Here is a 22,070-nt window from a genome sequence, read left to right on the forward strand (position 1 = left end):
CACAGTGCTTTCTGTGGGTTGTGGTGCTAAACATATGAAACAAATGGAGCGTTTAGCCCAAGTGTCTTGGTCTTCATCCCCCAGTTAGTGCTGTGATACCCTAATGCATAATGCAGAACCCTCTGCTTGTCCCATTCTGCCTTGAAATTGCATCTGGTTTCCAGTGACAAAAACATGGTAAGGCAATACCTTTCATTATGCTAACTTCAGCTGGTAAATATATAGAAGGTTTTCAGACAAGGGAGTGTTCATTATTGGGCTTCTGGGCATTGATGTTTTTACAGATCTTCAAGATTCATTATTGGGCTTTTAGGCATGCAAGTTCTTAATGAAATGTTAAGGTATTGTATTTTCACCCACCATTTAACACAAAATGTATAACATATCAGTGATGCAGTTGAAGATTAAATCCAAATACAGAGTGATAGCAAAATCAAAACAGCAAGAGAGTCGTGTGGCATCTTAAAGACTAACACACACACACACACACACACACACACGGTTTAGGTGTGGGACTGTAAACGGGAGAGTCAGAAAGAAATGAAATGCAGGGGGGGGGGAAACTAGGGAGTGATAGCCATGTACAGCCAGCCCTCAATGAGGGTTACGTTTCACACTTAAAGCCAAAATTGCATATAGTCAAAACACATTGGGTGCAATGGTTGGCGGGATTGCCCCCTGGATACTTGCCCCCTTTCTGCCCCTATTATTATTATTATTATTATTATTATTATTATTACTACTACTACTGCCAGGCTCATAAAGATGAAAATTTTTGGACTTAAATTTAAAATTTGGTAACTTGACTTTAAAATTTAAAGTAACTCCATCATGTGCCATATCATATTAAAGCCCATGGTATTCTGAAGAGATTGGTATTTTTTTGTGTAGTTCAGGAAGGCCAAAATTGTCTTTTTCTTTCTTTCTTTCTTTTTGGAAGTTTCAAACCCTCTAATTCAAAAACGGCATGAGATAAAAAATTAAAAACTGAGATTTGGGACCTTATACTACTTTTAGGAAACTGAAAGCAATATAAAATGGTAAGGTAAAAGTCATTGGATCACTTGATGTGGAATGACCCCCACACCTTTTGCCCTGATGAGACCCAAGGCAGCTTACAAACAAGAACAAGAGCCGCTAAAAACATAGACAAAACAATCATAAAAAAGCAATTTAATACTGGTGGAATTAAAATGATATAAAATATAAAATTTATTAAAACCATACAAATAATTACAGTACAAACAGATTAACAGATTGTTCAATTCAATTGTGTTAAGCTTTCCCCCTCCTCTATTATGGGGATGGCCCTACGCTGTGCCCATCCAAATATTTCTTTGTCAATAAAACACTGAAATGGATATCCAGTGCCACCTGAAGGATGCATTCTCTAACTTGTGACTCTGACCTGTGTAGACTTGCACTGAATGTTAATGCAGAGTGTCCCTGCTGTTAGCCAAAACTGTAACATCTAATCCAAAAGCTCAGTAATTATTCTTCACATTCATGTGTTTTCAGATAGGCATGACTGCTGGGAAGGAACTGTAAATAGTGAGGTCAGAAGGAAATGAAATGCGGAAAATACAAAGAGTGAATTCCATTGTTATTTATTGACATTGCTATAAATTAACAAAGCAGTTTCGGAGAAAGCATAAATTATTATGAAATAAAGTTGGGAGACAGTGAAAGAACTTTTGTATCACAATAAGTAAGGCATTATAAAAACCCAAGCCTCCCCCCCTCCGCTTATTCCTCACACTCTGTGAATGAGAACCTCTGAGACAAAGGTTCTTAAAACTTAAGCTTTTAAGATCTTTATCAAATCTTATCATAAATTATGTTCAAAAGGGTAATAATATCTGACCCATCTACTTATTACATAATTTCTAAAGCCCAAGCCTCTAACTGGCTTCTCCTTAAGAGGCCATTTTCAATCAGACAGTGGGACTACTTTTTTCAAGTAAACATGCATAAAATGGGTCTGCGTCTGCGCTGCAATGGGCTCTGCAAATATTATGGTCTCTCTCCATGGTCTGTGACCTTCATAAAGTAGAAATTCTTCTACATTGGTTGAAAAAAGTCTACACTGGTTGATAAAAAGGGTACTTGTTGGCAAATGTGTTTATTAACATCGCATTTCTTATGCAGATATGTGAATAAAGAAAACGATGTTCTGCCCTCTGCTGTTCCAGAGATAGAACTGTGAAATGTTGCATTAAAACCCCAATGAGATGTTCCTTCCAAGTTTCTATTTCCAGCACTCTTATCACTCAGACAAGCTTTGCCACATAAATGGTGCTAATTCAGCCTCTCCTACTAATGGTGGGAAATTGCTCCGTCGGTGAAAGTGGCTTTTGGATACAAGCCAGCTGCAGAAAAGCTAGAGCAAGCAGTGTAAAGAAACAATTTTAGATCATTCTTCAGATATTGAAAAAGCTGCCACAAAGAACGATAACATGTGACAATGGTAACCTAAGCCTCGACCTGGCAAAAGTTGAGGTGAAGCAGCCTGCAGGTTTTACTATAAGACACTGACTCTTTGGGTCATTTTCCTTACTGATGATGACCCCGTGCAGAGGAGGCCTTAATGTGCAGAGCAAAGCCAGCACAAGGAGCCCCTTGCGGAAGCCAAGCCCCATGTGATCCTCGTGCCCTCTCCAAATCTGGTCAGGAGAACCGCCGGAACAGCACACGAGGGCAGGGAGATGGTTCTGCTTGGCCAGCAAAATGCTTGCACTGATGGAATTGTCACCCTAGCGTGACATTGAATTCCAACCTTTGCATTCTGGCTCCTGCAAGCCCCTGCTGAGCCAGGCCCAGTCTCATTGGAGGCCTGGGTCCACCCAGTTGGTCATGCCCTCACCACTGTTCCACTGCCTACTCAAAGCTTAGCTTACGCGGTGGCATCAAGCCCTCGCAGGAGGATCCCAAATGCTGCCACAAGTGTGCTGCATCAGCATCCAGAGTTGTCAGGAAAGAATCGTAGGAACGACACTTCCAGTGGCATGTGGGCCTGACAAAAGCTCTCCTGCAAACCTCACTACCCTCATCGCTGAGTATGTTAGGGGAAGGAAGGGGTAATAGAGGGTCCCATTGAGGAGGCCCAATTGTAAGTTAATTAGTGGGGCAATTATAATTGGCCCAAATCAACTCATTTGTGTCAGTTCCATTCTAAATTGCAGCTGGGGCTCACCCATTTCTAGGGATATACAGTGTTCTAAAGCAGGCACCCCCAAACTCGGCCCTCCAGATGTTCTGGGACTACAAATCGGGTTCTCTATTCATTGAGAGCACGTGTTGAGGTAGGGTTAACAGGACATCCCCTGGGGTTGCTGGGCAGATTAGTCTAAATGGCCACAGGGTGATTGGACAGTTTGTTGCTGGGGGGAAAGTCATGTTGCAAGTTCATGATTGATAGCGGTAGCGGGTATAAATTCTTGGTGGGCAGCTTTTGGTTTCACTTTTGCCAGTGCAACGGACCCCTGCGGTTTTAGCATGGTGAAGGAGCTCTTCGGACACAGTTGTATTGTTGCTGATTAAGCTATTTTCATATTATTGGATATTCGGCTCATTTCCCTATTATTTCCTTTCATTCCTTACCCCCTTTCCTCCCCTTGTTGATTTAGATTTTACTACCTCCCTCTCCAGATGTTTACTACCTCCCTCTCCCTCTCCAGATTTTACTACCTCCCTCTCCAGATGTTTTGGGACTACAACTCCCATCATCCCTAGCTAACAGGACCAGTGGTCAGGGATGATGGGAATTGTAGTCCCAAAACATCTGGAGGGCCGAGTTTGGGAATGCCTGTTCTAAAGAGTGCAGTAGTAATCACTATGATTTGTAAGGCTCTATTGATGGGGTGGGACTCCTCAGCCTTGAGCGGTGAATATGTTCTCTAGGTGTCTCTCTCTGGGCCCTGGGACTCTTCCCTAGGACCACCCTTCTGCCGCAGACCAGGACCCCTCACTGGCCTTGGTCCTTGAGTGGTTTTACCAGGCTGAAGTGTCCTTGAGCAGTGATCATGCCCTTTGCTTGTTTGGATGGAAAATTGAGAGAAACGCATGGTTGTTTGTGTATAGAAACCTGACTTCCACATGATGGGACTTGTGGCTTACTGCAGGGACAAAACTAGCTTTTATTTCACCTGGGTCCAAGACCCAGTTTGGCACCAATTCACCCATGTGCATTTGCATATATACACACACAAGCAGGGAGTTTCAATGGCACCCCTCTGGAGGCTTCGCCAGTGTGGTGTAGTGGTTAAGAGCAATGGACTCGTAATCTGGTGAACCGGGTTCGCTTCCCCGCTCCTCCACATGCAGCTGCTGGGTGACCTTGGGCTAGTCACACTTCTCTGATGTCTCTCAGCCCCACTCACCTCATAGAGTGTTTGTTGTGGGGGAGGAAGGGAAAGGAGATTGTGAGCCGCTTTGAGACTCCTTCAGGTAGTGATAAAGCGGGATATCAAATCCAAACTCCTCCTCTTCTCTTCTTCTTCACCCAGGGCAAAAAACCTGGCCAGCCTCCCTGGTAGCTATGGCTCTGCTTGCTGTATAAATATGTGAGCCACATCATTTTCTCTATTTACTTCTGCCTCAAATACCCCACCTCAAATATTTAAATTCTTAATAAATGTGGCTGCTTCAGACCCCCCTTTTAAGCTGTGGGAGTGGACCAGAGAGAAGCCTCACCAAATGCAGTCCGCTCCTGTTGCCCCACCCCCAAGATGCCGCAGATAGGCCAGAATTTGAATCTGGGTTTGGCAGGAACCCATCAGGCACCACAACAGCCAGGGGGCGGTAGCAATGCTCAGGGGGACATGGCATGGCTGCGGGAGGAGGATGAGGAAGCCCCATGCCACGTTGCAACCAACACCCACCGCTGGAGTGGGTGAGTGGCCATTTTAAAACACTGACATGATAAACATCAACAGTAGACAAAAAGACACATTGACAGGAGAAGTCTAGATAAGCTTTCCTGAACAACAGTGTTTTAAGGAGGGTGCTGGAAAACATCCAGCAAATAGAAAAGCTGTACAGTATAGAAATATTTGAAATGAAATAAAAATATAAAAATAATGCTCTAGGGCAGAACTTTCCAAACTGTGTGTCATGACACACATTAGTGTGTCGGCTGCAGTGTGTAGGTGTGTCACCCGAACGTTCTTCGCATGGCTGCCGCGGCTGTAAAAAAGTTAGTTAACCTCTGGTTTGCTAGTAAACTGGATTACTGTGTTGCGAAATGATGGATGTCTAAAAAGTGTGTCGCCAACATGAAAAGTTTGGAAAACTCTGCTCTAGGGCAGTGTTTCTCAACCTTTTTTGGGCCACGGCACACTTGTTCCATGAAAAAAATCACGAGGCACACCACCATTAAAGAAGTTAAAAAATTTAACTCTGTGCCGCCCTATATTGACTATATAATTAGGACTGTAAGAAACACTTGCCAAATTATACAAGGGCGCGTGCACTTCCAGGGGAGCTGCGGGGCGGCTCAAAGGCGAAAGGTTACCTTGGCTGCTGCTTGCGAGTAATTCCGGACCGCGAAGCCCAGCGTCCGCCGCGCAGCCATGGCGAAGGACGGGCGAAGGAGTCAGGGGAGGCGGAGCAACCTCGATGCGGCTTAAGGGGGGCCGGCGGCGGATCTGGAGCGCGCCTCCCTAGGGGGCCTCCCTAGACTCTAAAACCACCCTCCAGTCGTTTGCACTGAGCTTTGGGAAAGAGGAGGAGAAATATTGCTTTCCGGCGGGTTAGAGATGTGTATTGGCGGCCGCCAGGCACGTGACAATGCGAATCGCCCTTCTCGTCGCCGCACGTCGCGGCACACCAGCCAGCGTCTCGCGGCACACTAGTGTGCCGCGGAACAGCGGTTGAGAAACGCTGCTCTAGGGTATAGAGAGGCTCTTTAATAGAAGGGACTGTGGCAAGCATAAACATGATGAAGGTAGAACTGGGATGTACCTGCAGGAGAAGGGTGGGGCAGATGGATATGACCAAGCATATAAGGTCAAAAGTCCAACAGCAACAAATGATACTTCCTTAAAATTCTGAGCAAGCTTCCTGGTTGACTGAGTGGAATTCGAACACCCCAGAGGGAAAGCAGAATCTGCAAGGTCGGGAAATATAGTGAGTCCTATCACCTCTTTAATTATCACCTTGGGTCATAATTAGGAGGATCATTGGTCACTGTTGGTGGCTGAGGCCTCTCACAGGAAGAGGTGGGGGAGGGTACGGAGAAAGGCAGGGAGGGAGAATCTCCAGGGTAAAGAATTACATCTTTTTCATGCTGCTAGAAAGAGGGCAAATGTGCAGGGGTGGCGTGGAGGTGGCAGTGGATGTGAACCCATTTGCCCTTGAAACAGGCAATAGAATACCTAGAGTGAGACTCAATGTAGCACCAAGTGGGGTATAGGGAACAAGCTCAACTCACACAATGGGACTTCTCCCCACCCCCTTTCCACCTGTGCACCCCCTGAACCAGTTCTGGAGGTTCCTTTAACCCTCCAATGATGATTTAAGGGGCCTAAGGGTGCATGGGCCAAGGGAAAGGAGGGAACTGCACAAGTATACATTTTCTCACACATACAACATAGTTAAATCCCACCCCTATTTCTTACTCTTATTTAGGGATGGGGGGGGATATCCATTGTTTGTATTTAAAGGTGAATCTACCTCATCTGCACTTTTTTAAAAAAATGCTTTTAAGCTTTATTGAACTAATGCAATCAATACAATCAATACATTTCCATCTTATACATTAATTTCAGAAAAAGAAAATAATTTCAAAAGTTCCTCATCTGCACTTTTGAAAACAATACACAAAGCATTACACAATCAGCCTTCCAAATTCACACTTCTCCAATTTTTGCAGTATAGTTTTCCAGCCAGGTAACATATATTTGTGAAAATAACGTACAAAAATGCAGAATATAAGGCGAAAGTGCTTTCCATAATTGTGTGCGTTAGGCACAACTACACCCAAAACGTGGTTACTAGGAGCAATTTTGCAGTACAATGCTGATGAATTTTCATGAGGACTTTTTTAAAAATTGCAAACTAATGTGGATACATGAATTTGAAATTTGAAAATGAGAAACCGAGAGAATGAAATTGAGAAAACCGTCCATCCGTAATCTATATATATGATTCCGGCATGAAGTGAATCTGTAAAAATCACTGGAACTACTACTACTACACTGGAGAGCATGGAATTCTGATGTATTTAGGGAACAGTCTATAACAAGTCTGTCAGTTGTACATTCATTCATTCATTCATTCATTCATTCATTCATTCGTTGATCATTTGTTCATTCATTTGTTCATAAATCTGTTCTGTCCCATTTCTGCATCAGTTTGTGATTTCTCCCTGAGTACTTTTGTCTGGCTAGAATGTGGCCATGAAATGTGATGATGCCTCTTATTTGCCTGAGTGGAGACTGTGTGTGTGTGTGTGTGTGTGTGTGTGTGCGCGCGCAAACCTCTGTACAAAGGTAAGAGCCACATCCATTGCTCTGTGGTTCTGGCCCTGCCCGCCAGCAGCATGCAGTTCCCAGAAGGTTGCCTACAAATGTGGCTAAAAAAGTTTCCCCACCCCTGTTGTACACCAGTCTTCCACAACTTGATGCCCTCAAGACATTTTGGACTACAACTGCTACCAGCCCCAGTCAGCTTGTTTCTACCAGCAACATAGCAACATAGAACTGTCTCCTGTCATTGCATATGCCTGAGAGAGCCCATATCAAACTCAGAGCAAAGAAGAACGATGTGCACTTTTCATGAATGAATTCATGGATTCTTTTCTCCTTCCACTCTGTTACAGTAGCTGCATTGCTCAGCATGGACAACCAAGCGTTCGTGGTTATTCCTCAACATGGTGTGATGGCCAGCCACCCCAACCATATTTTGTACCCAACTGGTGCCATGCATTTGGATGGCCAGCCACTCGGAGCAGTCTATTCAAGGAGTCATCTCTATGTAGGAACTGAGCCAGCTGTTAACTTAGGTACAGAACGCAGAGGAGAACCCAGGGTACTAGGGGTAAGTGACCTATCTCATACAATTCTGATCACCAATAAAGAGGTTTCTTTGTAGACTAGCTAATCCACCAAGCATTGGCTCTCTGTCACAATTCACTCACCCCAGCTCTGATATTCTGATTCACGTCAAGGAGTGTGGGGAAATAATTCAGTTCAGTCTGCATTGAAAGATGAACTCAACTCACCTAATTCACATTCTCTGGCACAATATGCACACCAAAATGCACTGTAGGCATTTTTCAAATTGCACACTTCTCTGAAATATGCTTCACCATCAAATGTTTTCTGTTCAGGTACAATTGCTGTGCTAAATGTCTATGTTTGGCGAAACTGCGTGCTCAAATGTGTGCGTGGTAAGATAAATTCACCCTGAAAGAAAACTTTTTGGGGAGGGAGGGAAATGGTGATTTGTAGGGAAATGTGGAGAATTGAAATTAAGATTGGAAAAGTGAGAAACGGAGAGAAATTTTAAATGGTCCCATCCAAGCTGAACACCTGGAACATCTGCTTTGAGGGAAAATCCAGGTTTCCCTCTCCCCCCCCCTGCCAGTTCTCAGCAGTGCTTTAAAAAACGGAGTTGCAATGGAATTCCCCCACCCCACAGACACACCAATGTTTTCTGAATGCCACTTCTTCTCTCACCCTCTTTGCTCCTCCCTCTGAAAGTGTGTTAAAGTTATCTATATCTATATCTATATCTGTATAAACATACACACCCCTTCGCCTCACTTCCGCAATCCTAATTCTGGCTGCTGTTAGGAAGGGAGGAACTTTATATGAGGCATTGCGTGAGAATTCCTGTTGCACTAGGTGGGGTAGATATACCCCAAACCAGGAGCTGGTAGCACTTCTTTGGCCCAGTCAGTTCAGGTGAGCTTAGCTTCCCCCCCTCAAGCAACACGTGTAGCTGTTTCAATAGAAAGCCTAAATGGTGGAAAGGCAGGATATGAAACTGTAAAATAAGCATGGCAATTGTCTCACTCCTCTGTGCGCTGTGTACCTTTTCGTTTGTTTAAAATGTCATTTTTACAACCATACATTTGCACGATATATGGGGCATGTTTAAAAAAATGGACTTTTAAAACTCTGAAATGCTGCTCTTTGGGAATGGGGAGGATGTTTTATGATGAGACAAAAGTTGGTCAGCGGTCTGGACAGTTCCTTCAGTTTCAAATGTCTCCCCAAACAAGGACTGTCAAAGATGCTAGGACTCATCTCACCTGTTCTATTCAATTCTAAATATTACAGGCTATCCAGATTCTGATTGGCTTTGTTCACATTAGTTTTGGGAGCCTCTTGACCCTTCTCTTGGACGGAAGGCGATCACAAACTGTGCCCTCTGGATATGTGTACTGGGGCGGATTCATCGTAAGTAGCATCAGTTCAAATCAAACAAATGCAAACTGTGCCAGCCAACCTCCCCATTTGACAAGTGACTGCTGCAGGCAACCTTTCCAGTGCTCTAAGGGAAAGAGAACCTCGCCATTCAAGAAACCCTAATAATAGGGAATTGAAAAGCAGTTAGATGTTTAATGAAATCAATAGCACTTGAATGTGATTACTAATTGCATAGTCTTTTTACATCCATTTTCGATTATTAATTGCCTAGTCTTTTTACATCCAACAGTTGACCAGCAGGGAGGGTATCAACTAGGCAGAAAATTGGCCTTGTCCACGTGGTTTCTGGGATCAAATGCCTTCTGTGCATTTTGGAACCCACATAGAAGCAGCTCCCAAGTTGAGCCTAAATTTAGCGGTCATTTGTATAAGAAACCCAAAATTGCTGGTTTCTCTTAGGAATACCAAACTGAATTCAGATAATTTGCCAGGTTGAGTTGAGACAATTTAATGCAGGTAGGGATACCATCATATAACGTGTGTGTGTGTGTGTGTGTGTGTGCGCGCGCACACACGAGTTCCATTTCTTTGAATGCTCAGACACTACACTGAGGAATTGCAGCTTATTAGCTCAAGGCTGAACTCCAATTTCCTGTTTTCGAGGAGATGGTGGGTTATGCATCAAAGACAGGAATGGTAACTACAACAGAAAAAATAATCACATTCAGGAAATGCACGTAGTGCATTTTTTCCTGTCCTAATTATCTTGCCCCTGGCCCCTTACTTTTGCCTCACAACTCCCGTAGACAGATTGTCATTTATCAGCATCCTCTTTTATCTGCATAAGTCTTTTCCCACTTGAATTTGGAGTGAAGTTTTACTCTAATCCTGATTTTTTTCTTGTGTGACCCAGTTCATCATTTCGGGATCTGCACTGGTGATAACTGAGCATAACAGATCATCCCTTCAGGTGAGTCTGGTTCCTCACATCCTGCCCTGCCTCTCAACCCACCATTTATTGCACATATATCTCACACTTTCTTTGGGAGCTCAGTACAGCTGACACAAGACTTCTAAAAATCCTCCTGTCAGGACTTCAGGGCTACAGAATCTGTAGCATCCTCCTTGTTCAGAATTTCCCCCCAGATAAGAGCAGCCAACTCTTATCGGAGCCCCAAACCTTGTATCTCCTTCAGAGAGGTCTTGGAATAGCATGGCTGAGACTCTTTTAATCATCGAGCCTTCTCTGCAGTTACTGCGCAAATATCCTAATCAAATAAAATGGAATTTTCTTAGAGAGATTCCTGGAAATAATCTGACTTCTATTGGCAGTTGTTGCTAAGGTCTGACCTTGGACTGAAGCAGTATTTCATCCCTGCATAATTGATCTAAGAAGTAGGCTTGTCCAAAATTTATCAGAAAACAATTTTCTGATACTTTAAAAAAACAACCACGTTTTCTTTTTCCAAGCTCTTCCTGAACACTTGGAGAATTTCAGTCCACCCACGGATAATATCTGCAAAACTCCCACTTCTTTTAATGCTCACAAATAACTTGGGTGGAATTTGGGGGTGCCATTTTCAGACAGCCCTAGTTTTCACATAGTCAAAAGGAGGTAAAAAAACAACAACCCCCAAACCCTTGCAATTCCATTCGTAGAGATGGTGTCAGTAGTTCTAGTCATGCATTTTTTTAGCTGTATCTGTGGAAGGGTAGTGGGAAGTCTACAGAAAGATCTGAAGTGGGGTATAACCATGTTTGGTTTGCATGCTTGCAGTTCTCTCCACCACAAAGAACCCTAGGTTCTTGTTCATAGGGAGGACAGTCACTGCACCCGGTCAAAAGCACTTCCTCCTTTAAACCTTCCCACTCAACTCAGGAAGATGTGGGGTGGGTGGAGGGGCTGGGAGCAGTGTGCACAGCCCACCTCCCCCACCATGTTTAAGAATATCTGAATAGGGCTGGGGTAGCCGACATGGTGCCCTTGAGACTACAACTCCCATCAGCCCCGGCCAGCAGGGCCATTGCTCAGGGATGCTGGGATGGCCAGCAACACTTGGAAGGCACTGTATTGGCTATCCCTGGAATAAGGCTTTTGTCAGGTTGCTATGCAGCATGACCAGAATAGCTTGTACCCTAAGGGTGTATTTGTTTCTTACAGATGAAAGTCAGCACATGCCTGAACATTGTGAGCATTCTTGCTGCAGCTGTTGGGATAATTGTTCTCATCATAGATGAAAATCTTTCCCCTTTTTATTATACAACCTCTGACTTAATACGCTGGGTAAGCCTGCTTTTTGGAATGTTGAGTTCTGAACTTATTTTAGCAGCAGTTGAATGGGCTGTTGGAACTTTAATATATAAAGTAAAAATAATATTGGGAATGACTGGGTATTAAACACAAATCACCCAGTTACCAGTGGCCCCTTAAAGTATGCTTCACGCAGAGTATGCGCAGTTAGAAGTTGACCTGGCTAAGTAAAACACCACCAAGAGTGTAGGGTATAATCTGCCTTGTGTGAAACCCCTTACTAGCTGTATGCTTGTCAAAGCATACAGATGAAAAACAAACTGACTCTAAAGGCTTTAAACTCAAGATAAATACTTTCTCCCACATCCAAAACCTCCCACAAAACTCTCATTAAACTACCCGAGAACTATCAGCAAACAAAGTAATTATACTAAGGTTTAACTAAAGGGATCTCTTAAACTAAGAACAAACAGAGAGTGCTCCATAACAAGATGTATCAAACTGCAAGATCTAGCAAAGAGATGAGGAGGGCTTTCTGGCAGAGCCTTATATACAAAAAACAGAGCCCACGCCTGTGAGCAATTAAGAGAAACGCTTGCACCTGTTTCTCTTAAACAGACAGTGTTTACATTAGACCAGCACTAAAGTAATGACTATTCAAAACAAAATCCAACATGGGCTGCATCTGAAAGCTCCCTTATTATCATCATCATCATCATCATTAATACCCCACCCATCTGACTGAGTTTCCCCAGCCACTCTGGGTGGCTTCCAACAGAACATTAAAATGCAATAATCTATTAAACATTAAAAGCTTCCCTAAACAGGGCTGCCTTCAGATGTCTTCTAAAAGTCTGGTAGTTGTTTCTCTCTTTGACATCTAATGGGTGGGCGTTCCACAGGGCAGGTGCCACTACCGAGAAGGCCCTCTGCCTGGTTCCCTGTAACTTGGCTTCTCATAGTGATGGAACCACCAGAAGGCCCTCGGAACTGGACCTCAGTGTCCGGGCAGAACAATAGGGGTGGAGACGCTCCTTCAGGTATACTGGACCAAGGCTGTTTAGGGCTTTAAAGGTCAGCACCAACACTTTGAATTGTGCTCGGAAACATACTGGGAGCCAATGTAGGTCTTTCAAGACCGGTGTTATGTGGTCTTGGCGGCCGCTCCCAGTCACCAGTCTAGCTACCACATTCTGGATTAATTGTAGTTTCCGGGTCACCTTCAAAGGTAGCCCCACGTAGAGCGCATTGCAGTAATCCAAGCAAGAGATAACTAGAGCATGCACCACTCTTGCAAGACAGTCTGTGGGGAGGTAGGGTCTCAGCCTGCGTACCAGATGGAGCTGGTAGACAGCTGCCCTGGACACAGAATTGACCTGTGCCTCCATGGACAGCTGTGAGTCCAAAACAACTCCCAGGCTGCGCACCTGGTCCTTCAGGGGCACAGTTACCCCATTCAGGACCAGGGAGTCCTCCACACCTGCCCGCCTCCTGTCTCCCAAAAACAGTACTTCTGTCTTGGCAGGATTCAAGCTCAATCTGTTAGCTGCCATCCAACCTCTAACTGCCTCCAGACACTCACACAGGACCTTCACCGCCTTCACTGGTTCTGATTTGAAAGAGAGGTAGAGCTGGGTATCATCCGCATACTGATGAACACCCAGCCCAACCCCCCTGATGATCTCTCCCAGCAGCTGCATGTAGATGTTAAAGAGCATGGGGGAGAGGACAGAACCCTGAGGCACCCCACAAGTGAGAGCCCAGGGGTCTGAACACTCATCCCCCATCACCACTTTCTGAACACGGCCCAAGAGGAAGGAGCGGAACCACTGTATAACAGTGCCCCCAGTTCCCAACCCCTCTAGACGGACCAGAAGTATGTTACGGCCAATGGTGTCAAAAGCCGCTGAGAGATCTAGCAGGACTAGGAAACAGCTCTCACCTTTGTCCCTAGCCCGCTGGAGATCATCGACCAGTGCAACCAAGGCAGTTTCAGTCCCATGATGAGGCCTGAATCCCGACTGGAAGGGATCCAAATGGTCTGCTTCTTCCAGGCGTGCCTGGAGTTGTTCAGCAACCACTTGCTCAATAGACCTTGCCCAAGAATGGAAGATTTGAGACTGGGTGATAGTTGGCCATATTGGTCGCATCTAAAGATGGTTTTTTAAGCTGCGGTTTAATAACCGTCTCTTTCAGTGCGTCTGGGAAGGCTCCCTTGCAGAGAGAAGCATTCACCACCCTGTGAAGCCCATCGCCCAGCCCTTTTCGGCTAGCTTTTATAAGCCAGGATGGGCAAGGATCAAGGAGACAGGTGGTTGGTTTCACTCGTCCAAGCAGCCTGTCCACATCCTCGGAAGTACAGTGGTACCTCGACTTACGAATAACTCGACTTACAAATGTTTCGAGTTATGAACGGAGTTCTGTCCGCCATTTTGGATGCGGTTTAGATAGGATTTTTTCGACTTACGAATTTCTTAAAATTTTCCCCTCCATTGGCTTCGACTTACAATTTTTTCAACTTACGAAGGTCCGTTTGGAACGGATTAAATTCGTAAGTCGAGGTACCACTGTAACAGATTGAAATTGGTCCCACACAACTGGACTAGACAGAACTCTAGCACTCTCCCGCCCTGGCCCTGCTCCCACGGTGGAGTCTACCTCTTCCCGAATCTGAGCGGTTTTATCTGCAAAAAACTTTGCAAAATCTTAACCTGGATGCAGCAAATGGGGTTGGCTGCCAAACTCCTGAGATTTTTTTGTTTTCCACTGCAATCCTCATCCTTTATTTGCTCTGCCCTCATTGTATCCCTTGCCATTTACCAAGTGGTGTGAAGTGAAACTGCTACTGGATAGGAGGATCTGGCAGGAGGGTAGGTTAAGCCAGGGAGATAAAATAGGCCTTTCTTAGTCACCTGAGCTATAAAGGAATCAGGCAGAGCTTGATTTAATATAATGGCACCCTTACAACTTTTTAAGGCTGTGTCTCCTTCCACTGCCAGCTTGTAGATGTGGCAGGAAAGGAGTTCACAAGATGAGCCACATGTCCTTAAGCAGCAGGAGCAGAGGGTCCCAGCACCAACACTCCTGCACAGACCATGCAGAGATAGAGTTACATCATTGACTGCACTAATATGGTAGTACTAATAAGGCTAAGGCTAATAAGTCATCTAGCAACAATTGAATTTAACACTTCAGCCACATAGAGACTAGTTTGACTCTTTGATGGCAAATATATTGGAACCAGGGACAATGAATTAACTGTGTACCCTGCTCTCAGGTACAGCCAAGCGCCTCAGACATCACTTGGACTACAGAGAAACCCTGCTACAGGCTGGAGTGTTAAAAACACAAGCTCTGCAAATAAACCTGACTTGTCAATCCCTTTGTGGAGCTTGAATCAGCAGCTGAAGTTTAATAGATAACAGAGGGCTCATCTGTACCTCTGCTTGGCCTGTGCTTTCTAAGCATAGGTCCAAGCGGGTTTGTGTTTGCCCCATCCATTTCCCCCTGGAAAACCCACTCTTTAGTGATAAATCGGAACAAATGGCAATCCGCAGAAAACCTGATTGTCACCCCATGGCTGTGATTTCTTAAGATCACAGCTAATTTTAACTTGTTTCCATTATTTATATATATACATGGGGTTATGTTCCTGGCTCCCACGCATGTTGGTGGAGCACACATTAGCACACTGCACCCCACCTCCTTTCTGGCCACTTCCGGGTTGCTGTGATGCATGTGCTTGCGGTTGCACATCAATGGGAAACATGTAAATCGGCCATTGCCTGTATAAAAAAGCATCCAAGTAAATGAGGAAATTGCTTTTATCCCTTTGGGTGCCGGATATATCACACATTAGCAAATGCCAAATCTAAAACTTGGTGGTCCAGATGTTGGTGTTGTCAGAACCTCTTTATGAGTGTGTTTCAGAACCATAGGACCTGGGAAGCTGAATTACAAGTTGCAACAATATTTAAGGCAAAATACTGATCAATCTTAAATTAAAATGTTTAATATTTAAAACATTATTTACTATTATAATTGAACAGTATTGCTATCTGAAGACAAACAATGGGTCTTTTATTTTATCATCTATTACTTGAGTAGTTTTCTGTGGAGATTCAGTTATCCTGAATTGTGTAACTTTAATATGATCTGACGGTATGGCTTTATGTTTGGCAGAGAGTAGCCCTAGGACTTTTTAATGTCATCTTGATATTTGCCATCCTGGAGTTGTTCATTGGAATGGTCTCTCTAAGTTTTGGGTATGAAGCAGTATCCCGTCAAGGTGAAGAGGTAAGCATCTCCACGGGACTTCTTCTGGGGTGCGGGGGTGAAACTTGTAAGATGTTTGCTTTGGCAAAATGGGAACCAGATGGCCTCTAGGGAATTGAAAGGAGGAGGAGATGCTACTGGGAGAAAATTAAGTCAGTGGTGGCATCTGGAAGGATAATAATAGCATCTGAGACCTTCTAATTGTTCATTGTAATCTACTTTCCAGGCAATATATGATGTGCCAGATGCAGTCATACCACACCAAGGAGATCTTCTGCCAATAGGTCCTCCTCCATCTTATGAAGCACATGCCAACCCGTGCTATGAACCCACAAGCCAGGGGGAATAGAAAAGCCAAGATGAGACTCCTAAGAACAATTACACCCAATTCAGGCCCTCTGGAATGCCAAGTAAATCACAAACTTCAGATGTGTCTTTGGTGTGTTATGTACATAGTTTTGGGAGAAAGGCCTGGGAATAAAAAGGCACGTCTCTTTGAAACCCCACTGTTGCTCTGTACATATTCTTCAGCCAGAGATAGACTGATCAGCCTGATTCTGTCCTCTCTCAGTTTTGCCGGCACTAAATCATAGGTTTGTTCCATGCGGTTGTTGTATAGATTTTTTTTGTTGCTCAAAGGATGGACAAAAAGTTTCTATTTAAATTGTACACATTTTGTATGCACCTCTTATGTCAAATTTTCATCAAATATGCATTTCCCAATTCTTTTCAATGTGTTTTCCTGTAAAATGTGAATTTTGTACAAATTTAAAATAGGTATGCCCTTTACCAATAATGTACTGCAGAATCCTTATAAATGTGCGATCTAACTGGGAGTTGTATTCTGATCTGCAAGCAAGTCCAGCCTTGTCTAGGGTTGCCATGTGTCAAAAAGTGAAAATCCTGACAGAAAAGTTGTTGAACTTTTTTTGGCAAAGTTTTGAGCTATTCCTGAGGGAAATCAGCAAAAACGACCCTGCCGACATGGATTTTCCAGGATATTTAGCCAATTTCAGCCCAGACACTGCTTGCGACTGCAGTATTCTGGATATGCCTGGGTAATTATGGACTTATGGCAACCGGAGCCTTGTCAGATTGGTTGAGTCCGCTGCAAAACAAATTATTCCTTTGACCTTACCATACATGCACTGGAATTTCTTCCTGGTTATTCTCATCTACAAGGACGCAGTGGGGGGGGGGATTCTCTTCCAGTTCTCATCTTTTAGTGAACAAAACCCCCAGAAAAAAACAAAACCATTTTAAACTATCATGGGAATTAGCGCTAAACTTGTACTGTATTCCTGAAAGTGGCTTTTAGGTAAAGGTAAAGGGGCCCCTGACCATTAGGTCCATGCGTGTCCGACTCTGGGGTTGCGGCGCTCATCTCGCTCTATAGGCTGAGGGAGCCAGCATTTGTCCACAGACAGCTTCCGGGTCATGTGGCCAGCATGACAAAGCTGCTTCTGGCAAACCAGAGCAGCGCACGGAAACGCCGTTTACCTTCCCGCCGGAGCGGTCCCTATTTATCTACTTGCACTTTGATGTGCTTTCGAACTGCTAGGTGGGCAGGAGCTGGGACCGAGCAACGGGAGCTCACTCCATCGCGGGGATTTGAATCGCCGACCTTCTGATCAGCAAGCCCTAGACTCTGTGGTTTAACCCACAGCGCCACCTGGGTCCCCGAAAGTGGCTTTTAGGAAAGTTCAAATACAATGCAGAAGGGAACAGTTATGGAAACGGAATAAACTAGCATGTGAATGCAGCCTAATTCAGTATAAGGTCCTGTGTCCCTTTGAGAAATATAATGAAGTTCAATGCCATTAATTTAAAAAAGCTAAAACAGAATGAATAAGCCTCTTTAATGCCTTATATGTCAAAGATGACCCCATGAGCAGAGTGGGGCTGCATTAGTGTGCCTTTGGCTCACTTCCAACTTTCATGCATTGAGTGTAGTTGATTGAATAAGGGAAGCCTACACATATATAGCGCTACCTGATCTTGACCCCTGATTCTGCCAAGGTTCCAGATTGTAGGAAAGCCTATACATGGAAAAATATTCGGATGTAGGTTCCCCTTTTTATATGCTATGGTTAGAACAAGGGAGGCACCTGGCATTGCTGCCAGCAGCGGAGCTAGCCGCTCGAGCACCTGGAGTGGCACATATGCCATGCACCTGGTGGCGGGGCGATCTGCCCACGGGGTGGGACAATCCTCCCAGGGGGCCGAACATGGCATTGCATGGCGATCCGCCCGGGGGGCAGCCGATTGTGGCGTGGCGGCATGATCCTGCAGGAGTCCGATTGCAGTGCGGTGGCGCAATCCGCCCAGGCGATTTTCTCACCCCCCCCCTCTGGGGTGACACCCGGGGCGGACTGCCCCCACCGCACCCCCCTTCCTACACCCCTGGGTGCTGCTCCACTTCCCCTTCTACATGGGGAGTTCTCTTCACCTGTACAATGGTGAAGGAGACTAGTGTGAGAACAGAACAAGATGTCTGTCAAAATGTCTTGCGGAACCTTCCAGCGTTATGGGAAATTCCAACAGTCACTCTTTATTTGCCTCTTTTCTCTCAATCTCTGTTCTAATATCTAGGTAGCCTTATGCCAAGTTTCTCATGGACTGTGATACTCTGAACAAAATAATCCTGACAGACTTATCATGACATTGACTGGTTTTGCCGTTAAGCGAGAGAAAGGAGTCATGGTTTCCAAGCTTTTGCTGCCTCAGGAGGGTCACAGTTTTTCACCATGACAGCATAGCTGCAAGTCATGCAAAACATCCTCCTTCCCACGTCCATCCATGAGACAGGAGCTACTGTGATGATGTTAGCTCAGTTTCTCTTTGAAATTTATACCAAAGAACTGATTTGTAGCCATGATCCTGACCACATCAACATCTTAACCATGGCTGAACTATTTTGTTTGCTTTCCTGCAAAACCATCCCATCCCATTTTCATGTAAATATTGTCATGAACTGATTAATATGAGACTTGTAACTTTTTACACATTTTTTAATCTACTGGTTTTATAACTTTAATTTTGTAAATGCTTGTAGTTAAGAGATGGGATTTCACTTATAAGGATAAATATATGGATAAACCTAAAGTTACAGCCAGAATATATGAACCCTACATTACTTCATTAGTTATGAAGTGCACAATGGGTTTCTGTTAGACAAAACGGATGCGAATAAATGTTAGAAGCAAAAATGATGACTGTTCTCTCTTCTCTTTTTAACTCGTTAGTAGAAGCTCTTTAAAATGTCCACTTTTGTTGCCTTTTTCTCTCTGAAGCTAGGTCACTGCGTGTTCAGTGTGCCCATTTTGTCCTGGGTGGAGTTGTATACAGCCCTAGAATATTCCACCTCAGGAGAGGAAAAGAACAGTCAGGTGATAATATATGAGGTTGCCGTACCTCAGGTTACACATTCCACTCCTTTGTAATATGACTGCCACAATCCCCAGGGAAGCTTCATGATTCTAGCCAAGAAAATCATTTGAAAACAAACCTGATGTGTTCATAACTTTGTCATTAGTTGTCCTGTTAATGTAAACTTCTGATCACATAGAAGGAGTACAAACCTTCCATCATTTCCTGGTTGAAAGTAAGGGCACTCATAAAAATATTGTGTTCCTGCTTGGGTTCTGCTGCGGTTTCCAGACCATTTTAAAGGAAATGTCATGCAACACGTTATAATAGTTTAAGTTAGAAGTGCATTGGTAATTGTGGCTAAGCTACCGCCACCCAGTTTGAAGCTGATATATCAGCCAAAGCAGATAAAAGGTGCTTCAAGTCACTTAAATCAGGTGTCAGTGCAGGATCAATGAGCACTTCTGGACTACAGATCTGATCCTTTAGGTGTGTGGAGATGGAGTTCAGCAAGCTTTTTAGATAAAGGTGTAGTGAAAGCAAAGAGTCTCAGATATGCCACAAGTAGGAAACAGGAACTCAAAGTGCATGCAGGCATATGGCTGCTGGCGATGAGGGAAGCAAACCAAAAACCGCACAGCAAGTCAAATACATAAAGCACCCAATTATACAATGCAGGAAGTGATCATGGCTGAGATTCGCATCTGCTTGGCACGAAGGCTCGATTGATAGAAGTAAGCCATAGGGCAGGTCAAAAGCAACAGAGTGCAGTTGTGGCCAGCAGCAGCACAGTGTTACCCCAATCCCAGAAAAGATATTTAAACCGCAGAGGTAATAGCAAGCCTGAGGAGGGCAGAATGGAGGAGAGGAGCAGGGGATGAACTAGCCCAGGGGTCTGCAACCTTTAAGACAAAAAGAGCCACTTGGACCCGTTTACGAAGAAAAAAATAAACTGGGAGCCGCAAAACAGGGACGTAATTAGAAATCAGAGGGCCCCATAGCAAAATTTGCTATGCCCAATAATCAATGCCCCCAAATGCCATAGAAAATTAATCAGGGCCCCAGTGTACCATAAATCATAATCAGTGCCTGATGTAAATAATAATTAATAATGAGGGCCCAACGTCATCCTCGTCATTATAAAAATAACTTTGAGTTTGGGCTGCCTTGATTACTGGGAATGGGCACCAGCAACCACTGCCTTATGAGTTTGGGCTGCCTTGATTACTGGGAATGGGCAAAACTCTGACTCCCTTATTAGGACACCTGTATGGTTTCATGTTTGTTGCTCCCATCAAGTGAACTTATAAAATTTCCTCATATTGAATCAACCCATTGATTAATACATCTACCTCAATCTCCTGACCAGGCCGGCAGGAGGCCACAGGCAGGCCGCAGGCAGGAGCAGCAGCAGCAAACACGTGCTCCGAGCCCGCAAGCCTTTTCTGCTGCTGGGCGGGAAGAAGCGCGCCTGTTTAAAAAAATAAATAACTCCGCCCTCGCCCCCCCCCCCCCCCGTGAGCCTATTGGCTGCAGAAATGCGGCGGGGAGGGGCTGATGCAGGGAGGGGGCCGACCACGCTCCCCGGGCTGCTAACGTCACCTTGCATCCTTTTTGCACAGCGCACGCGCACAGCGGAGTTGTGGACTCCGGCGGGCGCCGCCGCATGGCTCAGGCGGCGCATGGCTCGGACGCCTCCTCCCCTCGTATCCGCTCCAGAGCCGCAGCAAAGGTGTAAAAGAGCCACATGCGGCTCCGGAGCCACAGGTTGCAGACCCCTGAACTAGCCTCATTGTGCTGGGCTGGACAGGGGAAGGAAATTAGCAGGTCATTGGAAGATTGCAATAGGAACATCAGGACACTAGAGGGAACTCCAGTGTAACAGACAGTGAAAAAAGGTCTGGTGATACAAGCATAATGTAAAAACAGAAAGAAAACAGAAAGCCAAAAAGGGGTTCATTCATCTCCGTGATAAGATAGGGGCCTGCGTCCTATCCCTATAGAATGGGATCTATTGCAGCCTTACTCTCATTTCTCAATGGCAGAAGAGTCACAGGTTGTGCTCCGAGGGGTTCAGAAAAGTAAAACTCTCACATGCACACGATTGCATTTCTACTATTTTAAAGAGACTGGTTCCATTTTACAGCTGAGGAACAGTGAGACAAAATAATAATCAGTGCATTCATTGAATTCTTTAACAGAAATAATAGTTAACTAGTTGATCGTTTCTGAGAATCCGCAAAGCAGATTCTCTTTAGCACTGAACAGTTGAGCTTAAGAATAAACTAAAAGTTCCAGCACTTCTCTCTGCCCTATCTTCTGTTGCTGAGATTTCTGTTAGTGAAATATTAGGGCCATATGTACTATACATTTAATGCAGTATTATAGCACTGTAACAGTCTTGGCTTACCCCAAAGAGTACAGTGGTACCTCGGTTTTCGAACGTAATCTGTTCCGGAAGACGGTTTGGCTTCCAAAACGTTTGAAAATCGAGGCACAAAGGGGCGCCTGCAATTTCCATTGAGAAAATTGAAAAGCAAAAAAAACTCAGTGGAAGCGATTCGACTTCCAAAAATGCATTAAAAAACGGAAGCAATTACTTCCAGGTTTTCGGCGTTCAAGGTACCACTGTATCAGGAAGTTTAGTTTGTTAAAGATGCTGAGAGTTGTTAGGAAATCCCTATTCTCCTTACGGTGCTACAATTTCCAGAGCGGTTTAACAGTCCATCACTTTTCGCAGGGAACTCTGGAATCTCATACCCTCCAACATTTCTCCGATGAAAATAGGGAAATCCTAAGGA

The 22,070-nt window shown here is 44.6% G+C and overlaps 1 protein-coding gene across 3 annotated transcripts; it reads left to right on the top strand.

Moving 5' to 3' along the window:
- The first annotated feature begins 6,019 nt into the window (after nt 1-6,019).
- On the top strand, nt 6,020-21,615 carry LOC118090032 (membrane-spanning 4-domains subfamily A member 15-like). 3 transcript variants are annotated; one of them, XM_035125369.3, is made up of 7 exons: nt 6,020-6,126; nt 7,820-8,037; nt 9,285-9,404; nt 10,288-10,344; nt 11,536-11,658; nt 15,808-15,921; nt 16,127-21,615. In XM_035125369.3, exons 2-7 carry the CDS (start codon nt 7,837-7,839, stop codon nt 16,247-16,249), a joined length of 738 nt encoding a protein of 245 aa, XP_034981260.2. In that variant the 5' UTR covers nt 6,020-6,126; nt 7,820-7,836; the 3' UTR covers nt 16,250-21,615. The 3 variants fall into 3 exon arrangements, with proteins under 3 accessions (XP_034981260.2, XP_034981340.2, XP_034981420.2); XM_035125449.3 differs by having other exon boundaries at nt 6,035-6,113; XM_035125529.3 differs by having other exon boundaries at nt 6,053-6,126; nt 7,823-8,037.
- The last annotated feature ends 455 nt before the right edge of the window (nt 21,616-22,070 follow it).

This window comes from Zootoca vivipara, chromosome 1 (genome assembly GCF_965207765.1).
Source record: "Zootoca vivipara chromosome 1, rZooViv2.hap1.1, whole genome shotgun sequence".
Taxonomy (NCBI): Eukaryota; Metazoa; Chordata; class Lepidosauria; order Squamata; family Lacertidae; genus Zootoca; species Zootoca vivipara.

Coding starts and splice junctions, on each gene's coding strand:
- LOC118090032 (XM_035125369.3), top strand. CDS start 7,837: ATGGACAACCAAGCGTTCGTGGTTATTCCTCAACATGGTGTGATGGCC. Junction 11,659..15,807: donor CCTCTGACTTAATACGCTGG/GTAAGCCTGCTT, acceptor TATGTTTGGCAG/AGAGTAGCCCTAGGACTTTT. Junction 15,922..16,126: donor TATCCCGTCAAGGTGAAGAG/GTAAGCATCTCC, acceptor TCTACTTTCCAG/GCAATATATGATGTGCCAGA.